This window comes from Apis cerana, linkage group LG7, assembly GCF_029169275.1.
Source record: "Apis cerana isolate GH-2021 linkage group LG7, AcerK_1.0, whole genome shotgun sequence".
NCBI lineage: Eukaryota > Metazoa > Arthropoda > Insecta > Hymenoptera > Apidae > Apis > Apis cerana.
In genome coordinates, this window is record NC_083858.1 from 11,644,389 (window position 1) to 11,656,039 (window position 11,651).

Sequence of the window (11,651 nt, forward strand, 5' to 3'; positions counted from 1 at the left end):
TATTCGCGTAGGCTAATTATAATTTGTATATACACGATAATTTATAAAAGTAATTTCGTATTCAAGCAGTCAAGATAATAATCGTAATAATTGAAATTATAAATTACGTGTGACATCAGGATTGCCAACAAAGCGTTCCACGAGACTTTTTTCTCAGCGATGGACGGCACACGATAAGGAATATTTACGGTGCCTCGATCGAACGTACTCGTCCTAAGCGAAATATCCTTCTCTCCTCATCCGACTTCCGGCCGAATCCTCTTCCACCATCGCGTATGTGCATATATCCTCGTTTAAAACTTACACGATAAATTGGTCCGAGCGACGAATAATCAAATTCATGGATTCATCCATTCTCGTTAGAGGAATTTATAACCCCGACGAGGATCTTTTATTTTTTCCGTATAATAATAATAGAGTCCCGATCCCTCGCTTCGTGAGAATTTTTCCTCGTGGATTCTTCCCCGGCCGAAAACGATTCCCGTGTAAAAAACGTAAACAAATTATGCCCATAAAGGTGTACGTGGCGGAAGCAGAAGGGATCCCGGAGTACGGAACGACGACCACCCTGGGCAAGCGTCTCGTCGCCGTCAAATTTTTACTGCCGGAAGCCAGCGAGAAAGAAAAGTGAGTATGGCGCCCGTTATTTGCATTCCGTTGCAACGGCCTCGATCGCTTCCCCTCCCCCCCGATAAACATTTTACGACCGAAAGAAGGAAGGAAGGAAGGAAGGAAAGAAGGAACGCGGTTACGTGATTTCACGCGAGATTCGTTTCTTCCAACCTTTCTTTCCTCGAACGATCGTTTTGTATCGGTGACGGGGAGCAAAAAGAGGGAAAGATTCGTCTGATTTTCTTCTTCGTATTCCTTTTATTAATCGTAATATAAAATTTACACAACTTAAGTGGTTTTTCGATGAATTTTTTTCCCCGCGATTCGACTCGGCTCGTGAAGGAAAGATGCATCCGCGCACGTGCGAATAACACGCGCGCTTAAATCACGGGGGGAGCTCGAAATAATTCGAATAACTCGCGGCTATCCATCCTTATATCGCGGATGATTCACGAAGCAGTAAAGAGTAGAATTTCGTGTATTAAGATTTCCATAAAAATATCGAGCCTTCTCCTACCGAATAACCGTTATATTTATCCTCCTATGTAAGGAGGAGGGACGCGTTTCCAGCTACTTTTCACGTAAATTTTAACAACTATTCTCCAATGAAAATGAGAAGAGAGAAAGAGAGAGAAAAGAAGGAGGAAGAAACGATAAATGGCAGTGGAAGGAACACGATGCCAGATATGCGCGAGACGCGCACACACAAACACAATGGTCGAAGAGCATAACGCGATACGAATAGAATCCATTGGCTGACCGTGCACAAGAAGTAACGGTGGGTCGCGATGCAAGCCGATTTCGAATGCATCGAGCGATCGTTGGTCGAGCGGAATAGCTGTCCCTTGCATAAAATTCATAGCGACTGTCGACTTTCTTCCCGAATGTGTGTCCCGGTTTCCTCCCGGTTTAGGGCTGCCACCAGCTCCTCCAGCAGCTCCTCGCTTCTATAGAGGAAACCCCCACTGGCGGTGAAACGTCCGGATGTACCGGCGAGGGGGCTCGTTCTCGCGGCTATCAAGCTGGACATCAGAAAAAGGCAAGTTCGATATCCTCGAATGGAAATAGATTTGCATACAATGACCGGGGGAGATAGGGGTATCGAGAGGAGTTGGCCGCGAGTTCGTGGGATCGGAGGGTGGTTGGGTGGAGGGGGAAGGGCGAAGAGGAAGGTACGAAGTCGAATTCGCCGCCGGGGACGGATGACAAAGCTCTCGTTTCCGAAACGAAAAATCGTTCGGGCAATGTCCATTCTTCGTGGATCTTTTGTCGTCGATGAAAGTCGTTTCGAAGACTTTTTAGCCAGAAGAATTTTGGCCAGATCGGCGTGATCGGTGGTAGGTATAACTCTTTCAGCTGGAAAGAGAGGGAAAAAAGTGGTAAAAGTGGTAGATTAACGTACGTGTGTAAGTAGAGTTTATTCTGGTATATCTTAAAACAAAACGCGTTTAAATACGCGTTCTTTTCGGAGAGATACTTTACACGCAAATCTCCTTTGCCGTTCTATATTATTCTTGAAATCTTCCACGGCTTTTGACATAAAATATCACGTTATTTAACGAAAGAACCGAATAAAAACGACGGATTTCGTTTCTCTTTTTTCTTTTATGTAAGATTATCAAATAATAGTTAATATAGGGATTAATTCAAAGCCGGAAACGGGTTCGAGTAGCTGGATGTAAGGAATTATTTCGAAACTCTTCCCGGTCAAGATGCAAAGGCGACGCGTGCACGATTTATCGGGTAAGACGATCGTTTCTACTAATGTAATCCTGCCGTTCCGCTTTATCGTGATTTGTGTAAATACCGACGTTTCGGAAGGGGGGACCGTCGTAAATAAAAAAAAAGTGGGAAACCGATCCGATCCACGGCTCCTTCTGCTCACGCAACAAGTCTCCCGCCGAGAGGATGACTTATCGCGCCCCTATCGTGGCTGGAACTTGCTCCATTTCCTTCTCCATCTCCCGTCTCCTTCCGTCTCCTTCGTAGCAACTCCACTCCTCCATCCGAGGACAAAACATGGCCCAAGATTCCAATCTTCCAATTTGCAAAATCAAGACAACGTTTAACGATCCTCGAACCGATCCAGATACACACACACACACACAAACACAATGGCACCGATCTATCGATTCACGGAAGATCCTGCTCGTTGCAGATAAGAAAATGTTTTATGCGTTATTATAGCCCCGATATCGCGGCTCACCGGTATCGAATCTCTTACCCCCTCCCCTTCTGTCCGAAATAACGCTAAATAACGATCCGGCCGGCCTCCCTTCCACGTTGCGTTCCTCGTTAAAAATATCCATTGCGCGTTCAATTCTTCGATCGAATCCCCCGGATACGCGGATATGATTTAATCGCGTCCGCGCTCCCCGTCGATTCTGCCGACACCGGGGCACCCTTTGCCAACGTTACCATCGTTTCATATTTCGTTTCATTATTGAGCAGAGTTTTTCCAACCCCCCTCCTCCCCCCCCTCTCTGTTAACAATCGCAATCATTTTTCGCGGGATACGTGTAACCCCGACTGGCCGCTGCCGACCGGCCCAACGCTCGAACAATGCTTCCGATTTTAACGAACAAACACCGGGAATTTCCAACTTTTACATTTCGATGAGATTTAATTTCGTTTTCTCTCTTTTTCTCTGCAAACGATTTTTATTTCCCTTCCCTCCCACACTTTCGTTACTTGAGCTATCTTCTCCGTTACGTGTATCGATATGCGCGAGACACACGCGGGATCCGGCTTTGTTCGAAAAAAAATCTCCCCGTTTATCACGCGGCAACGTTTCACTCCGCCCGCTCGCTCGACCACCGCCATCTTCCTTATCCCGCATGAATATTCATGGGAAAAATTAATCTCCGCCTTTTATCGCCGCGGAGCGGATAAATCGAGTGCAAGACGGAGTTAGGACGAGGTGAACTCGGACACGGTGCAATTAACACGGCTCGAACTCGCCGAGGAAAGAATCGGCGTCGCCCACGCGCTGGAATTCGCTAGAATTTACGGGAGGAGTCGATACGAGTGGATACGCGTAGTTTCGTAAACAGCCGCGTTAAGCTATCGCGCTGGTGATGCGCTATTCGCCGAGTGGATCGTAAGTAAGCGGTCCAAGTAACGACGTAGCGCTGTTGGATGGAAACGACGCGAAAGCAGGGGGAGAGACGCGCTCTTCTCGCGGATGAACGGACGAAACGTCGGAACTTTTCCACGAAAATTTTACGATTATCTCGCGCAACGGACACTGTCGACACCGTAACAACTCCTCCCCGATCTCCTTTCCCTTCCAACGCTCCATGCAAAATTGGATCGAGCCTTTTAGGAAAGCTGGAGCTCTATTATGTTTCTCCCTCTCTTTCCCTCTCTTTTTCCGCCGTACAAACTTTCCGTTTACGTACTTGGAATTGCAAACTTGGTGAATGTTCGGTTGGGATTACGTGGAAGAAAAGAGGATGTCGAATTGAAGGTGTTTTATTTCGAAACGAGGCGAGCCGAGAGATGTTTGGATGGGATAACGGGGAGCTACGAGCTTGTAAATCCTATGGATCTGTCAAGGTTGGATTTCCAACGAGACGTCAGGATCCTGGCCGCCCTCGAGGATCGCAATATAGCCAGAGTCCTGGGGGCTTGCTACCGCGAGGAGCCGTACTGCGTGGTGATGGAGTACCTGGAGCACGGCGACCTCTGTCAATTCCTGAAGACGCATATCACTGCCGAGGACGCCCATTCCATGCCGATCGGTGTCAAAACCCTTAGGTGAGTGTTATACCGTGTATATACGTGAAATTTATCACGCGTTTTCCCCCAAAAGCAACGAGAGATATCTTACTAACTTTCCAACCGAATAATCGCGTAGAAGATGTTTCGCGCAGAGGAGAACGGGGGGGTTTCGCGCGAAAATTATTAATCGGAACCCGAGAATTTCAATAATTACCACGACGAAATACGAGGGAGAGAGGCTTCGTCATCCTCGGATTTAGTTTGATCCGGTGTGGCGAGACGTCGCGAAGTTAACACCCGATAACTTTCTGCCGAGCTATCCGAGTTTGAAGCGTTTATTAATCGTGAGCGACAGTTAGTCCCCCGCACACTCGCGTCCCATCGCCGCTTTCCACGGCCACCCTCCCTTTCCCCCTCTCGCCTCCTCTCCCTCCCATCCGAAAGCTTGTGCAATCTCACGCCCCTTAACTTTGCCCTCTCGCGACTCACGCCGTTGTTCCCTCGTTTCAGTTTCAACTGTCTCATCTACATGGCGGCCCAAATCGCGTCGGGCATGCGGTACCTGGAGAATTTGAACTTCGTGCACAGGGATCTGGCTACTAGGTGAGTACGGCAGCAAGTTGCAGGGAAACGTATCCGAACGGATCTCCCCTTCCCACGAGGATAAACGCGTCTTAGCGGGGCGCAAACTATCGTCGTTTCCTCCCCTGTAAGCGCAGATGTTTTGTTTGCTCCAACGAGGAGGAGGAGAAGGAGAAGGGGAGGAGGAAGGGGGAGAGAATGAGAGAAAGAGAGAGAGGGGATGTGTAAACGTTGTTTCGACCTCTTGGCCCCTCGCTTGGCAGCGCACAAATATATATATATATAAATGACGTTCTTTAATCAAGCTGTTTCCCTTACTCTTCGCGATTTCATTTCCCTTTAACCGCTCGTCATCGCATCTCCCGAATACCGAGAAAGCAATTTTCGAGGTTGCTTGAAAGGATTACCTTGATATTATTTCTCGCAGGATGAAGGATTTCTCTATCTTTCGCTTTGGGATATAAACTTCCGTTTTTCCCCTGCTTATATTCGATTTCGCGTGTTTATACTATGATTTATTTATTTTTTTTCTCTCCTTCTTCTTCTTCCTTTTAATAATTTCGAGTTAAGTAAAAATTCGTTCTATCCGGGCGAATGCAATTTGTAATCGCTCCCTTCTTTAACGAAATTCGATTTATCTCTTTATGAAATTTTTTCCAATTCTTTGCGAAATTATAGGAGGCGTCGTTTCCTTATCAGACTTGTAAAACTTATCGCAAATCTCTTTCAAATTTACCTTCCGTTCAAACATTCTGAACGAATGAAATTATATATCTCGTAATAAACGGAGAAAGGAAGAATTTGTAAGGTTAGAAAAACCTACCTGATCTATACCGCTTTAAGTCGAAATTAAATTATTGCTTTGCCAGGCTGTATTTCCGTATAAGCCCACCCCTCGAAAACAAACGGAGCCGCAAAACCGCATGGGAAATCAGCGATTCGTTAGCGATACGTCGGGCGGAAAATAGCATGAACGGATAGTTTATTTTCCCGTGGAATAACGATTAAACGTGTACGTTCCACTCATTATCGGTTGTACGTCAACATCCGAAATTGTTTGCACGGTTTATTACAACTATAAATTAATCCGGCTCGAATGCGCTGTAAAATTTCGCTCCCAACTTTCCGGCCAGGTTGATACGGAATTATCGCGTCAACGAATCGCCCCTCGTTCGAGAAATTATCCATCCTCGACTCGGATGGAGGCTCGATGTTGAATTGTTACGCGAAGTGTGAACCCGCGGCAAAGAGAATTTTCGCGAAAACGTAACACTAGGATTTCCCCGATTTTTTCTTTTTTTTTTTTTTTTTTGCCATCAATTTTATACGTTTCCCGAGTCATTTGTTTTCATCAATATCGTTTCTGCTCTACGATATTTTTACTTTTTCTCTCTTTCTCTCTCCTCTTCTTTTTTCAATATTTTTCAATTAATCGACGTCGGATAAGTTTGATGGAATATATTTACATTGCTCGTTGTACGAATATTACGATATATATATTTTTTTTATTTAGATATGTTTGCATTGACCATCGTTGCTCGGATCCTAAACGTGGTTCGAATTAATGCATCGTTGTAAAATGAGAATGGGAACGTTCACGCGTCTCATTATAATTATAATTTCACACGATGAAAATGGAAATATTCATCGGATACGGAAGTTGGGTCTATGTTGTTTTAAATCATTTGCGAGCAATATTATTATTATTATTATTATTTTTTTTTCAATAATTACGAGAATGAAATTAATTTTGAGAATTTGAAAACTTCGTCGAGAATTGACGAGAGGCGGAGAGAATTGATTAAAAATTTCAAAGGAAGAAACGAGCGAACGAGCCGATACCATCGAACGAAAGCCTCGATTGATCTTTGACATATAAGGCGCATAATATCCAAGGATCAGGGATCCTCGACTTTCACGGACAAAAGCGTATGTGCAACGAAACCCATCCATGTTCCGGTTATTGAAATGCAATGACCATCCCCGTCGAATCGATGGGAAGTATTGATGCACATACGTGCATATGTGCTCCACATGCATACACTCAGGGTAACCGCGGTGCTCTTACGACACGTGGAACCTAGTTTCCGGTTGACCAGTGTCTCTCAAATGACCGCTCGTAAATCTTAATAGAATACCAGGATGCGTTTCCTCTGCGTTTCTCCGTTCAATTATTATGCTACTCGCCTCCCTCTCTTTCTCTCTCTTTCTCTCTCTCTCTCTCTCTTTGAATGTCCGTCCAACGATTCGAGTGAATGGAAATACGTTGCGGGCGAAAAATTGCTCCAAAAAATTGTGGAATATTTTTTATAGATAACATTATGAGAACGACTATCTGACAATGACTTTCATTTTCGATGTCAGAAAAAAAATGTTCGATCGAATGCGTTCGAGAACAAAAAATCTGGAAAATGACTTTCGAGAGATTTTTTTTTTTTTTTTTTTAAGTGCACAATATTACATCTGACAGTGATTTTCACTCGCAATGCCCGAAAAATAATTTTCCTAGGTGCAAATATGTTCGAGAGCAAAACTCTCAAAAAATTACTCTCAAAAATATTTTTTTTTCTTTTTTTTTTTTTTCGTAAGTGGACAATGCTACGAGAGTATCCGAATCTCGCCCTCGATGGAATAAAATTGGCAGAAAATTTTCGAAATTTTTCGATTCGCATCTCGTTCCAAGACGACGTGTTTTTTTATTTTCCATCTTTCCCCTTTTCCCCAATTGTAATAAGGCAAAAAATTGTCAGAAATTTAATTAATTTTATTTGAGAAGACAAAGATGGGGGAGTACGATAGTGAAAAGGAAATTTAGCCTGGTCGAAAATTTAATTTCGAGTCAAATGGCGGGCGCGTAGAGGCTCGTTCGATTGCTCGTTCGAGAATTCGTAACGAGAGAGCCAGGGGGCGAAAATATTTAACCGGATTTTACCGGGTTTGATCGGCGAACGACCTGTTGTCGCGCGGTGTAACTGGAGAGAAAGGGAGAAAAAGAGAGAGAGAGAGCGGCCGCAAACGCGGTGAATCCATTTGCAAAGGAATCAGAATTTCATGGTGGCCCGGAATTTAATCAAAATGTAACGCCGCGGGTAAACTTTCGACCGGATGACAGCCGTTGACGAACCGGCGATTTCTCCTCCTGAAAACGCACGATTCCGCCGCGGAATTTCACCGCGAAATTCTTCCTTCGCCCGTTTCTTTCAAAGAAATGAACACCGCCATCCTTCCCTCCCTCTTTTTCCCGATCCCACGATCAGCACACGCCATTGCAAGAAAAAATTTCTCCTCTGAAATTGCAGGCTCTCTGAAAAAGAGATTAATAGAACGACTACTTACAGGCTACTACCAGCCAAAGCGTCTAATCTTCGTCGTTAAAAATTCCCTTTATTCCTGCATTATTCCCGTACATCTATTTTCTATCATTAATTCATGGCAATAATGGCGTTCCGTTCATTCGTTTCCTCGCAAAAATCGTAAAAGGAAAGAATATATTTCCGTTTTCCGAGGACAGGATAAATCTGGCCGAGGAGGGGATCTCGATCGAGGTTTAAGCGAGCACGGAATGGATTGGAAAGGGCGTACGCCTATCCTAACTGGCTCGCCGGCCAATTTCTCCTTTACTTTATTCGCGAGCGCGCCGTATAAAGTCATTCTCGGACCCGGAGCGGAGAAGAGGAGAGGAATCGATCGCTGATCAAACGGTAATGCAATTCAATTGGCACGATCGGAGAAAGAAAGGAGACGGAAGGGTTCTTTCGGTTCTCTCGTACGTGTGCCACGTAATAGCCGAGGAAAGGGAGAGAAGGTGCGTAAGAGTATACGAGTGGGAACACTTAAAGGGGGAAGAAACGCGCGCGCACACCGATAAAAGTGATAGCGGTGACGGTGGTGTTAGCAGAAACGGTGATAGCGGTCTCGCACACGACGCAAAAGAACGATGAAGACTCTGTGTATATAGGGCACTCCAACCCCCTCCCTCGAGTAAGCTGCCGCCTTTGTTCCGACTTCGATTACAAATGTAGAGAATAGCTTTCTCTCTTCTTTTCCTCTCTCTTTCCTCTTTTCTTCTTTTTTCAGAGATCGTTCGCCTCGCCACCCCCTCTTTCGCCACAACCTCTATTACTTATACCTTTCGATCTAACATGGAGGGAAGGGGGAAGGTCGAAGAATCGCCCGATCACACAGGGAAGGCCGAATACGAAGCCTTTGCTCTAACCACGTCCAACGCGTTTCGTAAAAGACACTCGAACGTCGGTGACAATCGATAATAGCCGTACGAGTGACTCTTCTCGATTGTCGAGGGAAAGTGGATACTCTTCTACTTCTACCGGGAGAGGATTCCGTCCGTCTGAAACTCGAGAAAGAATTCCTCTTTCTTTCGCGGGTCACAAACCCTTCTTGAATGTTTCGAGTCCCTCTTTGACGAATAAACTTAAAGCTTACTTACATTACATTAGATATTATTCGAGGTAACGAAATATCATAAATAGGCGATGCTCTCTCTCTTTCTCTTTCTCTCTCTCTCTCTTTATAGAATCGCGCTGCGGATGAAGTGTTCATAAAATATAATTAACAGAAGAGAGTGGAATAGTCCGTATTCGAATTGGAAGCTCGGTGGTTTGAGGTTGGCTCATCTGTCGTTACCTATCGCCGCTTGTCGCGAAATCCAATTACAACCGAGTCAAACATGCTGGTATCCGCAGATAGACGCTTCCACTTAATATAATTCACACAGAGGATCCGGCGAGGTGAGCATTGCTTATTGCATTAACGTTTCTGACCCGGGACTTGTGACCGTGGATCACACCATCGCCATCGTGGCCGCTCTCTCGTGGCCGTTGTTGTCGCCGTTTCCCTACTCCGTGAGAGAGCGTGGTGCGGCCAATAACGGGTGATCGATAAAGCGCGGCTAATTACCTAGATTCTCCCTCCAAATTGAGGCTTTGTTCCATCGTCGAAATTAATTGACTCCATTCACTCGATAACTCGGTGGATACTCGAATACCGTTCGGTTGCTCGTTTGTCCCGGCGAGAATTATGGCTCTCGTCTTTGAAACGGCGAAAGACGCAGTCGTCGATTGCCACCCAAGAGGAATTGCCGTTAGAAGCGATATTTCGCATGATATTATTTCTCCGCGAAGGACGAATTCCAAATTTACACCAATTCACGATGGAGAGAGAGAGAGAGAGAGAGAAAGAAGAATACACTGTTGTGTTCGCTCGTTTTTACAATGTTTTCCCAATTTCGTTTCTATCAATGGATTAAACTTCGTGGAATCGAAAAATGATTAATATGTAATTCTAACCTCATTTCGTTAACCTCACTTAACGTTTCGAGAAACAAGTCGAAACACGATTAACCACGGATCGTTGGAGAGAGTAGAGTTAAATAGAAAAGCGTAGAGGCACGCGTCGTGCTTCCATTACGAATCTATTCGCGTGCGCACGCATACGTGCGATACACTGTACACGCGCCGGTATCCACAGTGCGTGCATTCTTCCACGACCGCGAACCTACCTTATCCTACCGCCACGTAAACTATCGAACGATGATAGTTCAACGATCCGACCGCTGGTAAACTTTACGGTACGGCGTTACGTTACGATTGTGGCGTTGTGCTACGCGTTGTGCAGCCCCGTGCAGGAAACGTAGCTCATCTACACGTATACAGTGCGAATGCAGGCAGCCATTCCTGCTTCCGGTCGGCTGCCATGCATAGAATGCGTACGCGTATGCAGATTGACGGCCGCGCTATGCACCTCTACATACCGACCGAGGGATCGATTCGAACCGCGTCTCTCTTTTTCATTCGAGATGAATCGGTCGGAAAAGTATTCGAATTCTCCGCTCGGCCAAAGTCGAAACCGACCCGCGTATCTGCGGCCTAGAATCGTTCCCAAATTCGTAAATTTCTCGATGCTTCTCGAGTTTCCTCTTTGAGGTGCACCACTCGGTAAGGAAAAAACTGTATCGCCGAAGAAACGAGAACGAGAATCCGTGCGTTTTTCGCAATGGAAAATGAAATTTAACACGAATCCAATAGGAATTAATCGTGGATGAATTAGAATAGAAGGGTAATAATAGAGGTAATAATAACGGTAAAGGTTCGTAGGAAGGTTCGGAAGTTAATTAAATGGATTGCATAGGGGAACGTTGGTAGGAGGGAAACGTGAGGATCGATTGGTCAGATTGGTGGTCGATAACGATGATTTTCGATTACAGGAATTGCTTGGTGGGCAAAGCTTATCACATTAAAATCTCGGATTTCGGTACGGACAACGAATTGTACGCGAGCGATTATTACAAAGTCGATGGCACGGTGCCACTGCCGATACGCTGGATGGCTTGGGAATCCATATTCCTGGTAAGCTTTATTCCAATACTGAATTAAACGTGATACACAAGTGTCCCCTTGTTCTCCAATTTGCGTAACAAATTCTATAATTGATACTCAAACAATTTTAATCAAATTCGTACATCGTCGAAAATCAATTGACGTAACAATCGTGCGATTTACACGTAGCTCCTTCTCATCGGATTGTCGAATTAAAGATAAATTATTTTCGAAGATTCTTTCGTATTTTTCAAGTTCACCAATGAATGCATAGACATCCGCAATCCATCGTAGAATTAAATTCGTCATTTTTGCTATTTTTTTTTTTTTTTTTTTTTTTACCAGTTCCAACAGAATCAATAAATTCATCGAATTCAATGAATTCAAAAAACCATTCGT

General features: G+C 44.8%; 1 protein-coding gene across 5 annotated transcripts in view; it reads left to right on the forward strand.

The window, feature by feature from the left end:
• Positions 1 to 11,651, forward strand: part of LOC107999222 (discoidin domain-containing receptor 2) — a 133,201-nt gene that overhangs the window by 114,756 nt on the left and 6,794 nt on the right. For all 5 annotated transcript variants that reach the window (XR_009830573.1, XM_062077209.1, XM_062077208.1 and 2 more), the window contains 4 exons: positions 518 to 627; positions 4,171 to 4,371; positions 4,846 to 4,938; positions 11,141 to 11,282. Coding sequence is in view for 4 of the 5 variants with exons in the window: in XM_062077209.1 (XP_061933193.1) it covers positions 518 to 627; positions 4,171 to 4,371; positions 4,846 to 4,938; positions 11,141 to 11,282 (546 nt within the window). In the remaining variant the exon portion in view is untranslated. The remainder of the gene's footprint in view (positions 1 to 517; positions 628 to 4,170; positions 4,372 to 4,845; positions 4,939 to 11,140; positions 11,283 to 11,651) is intronic.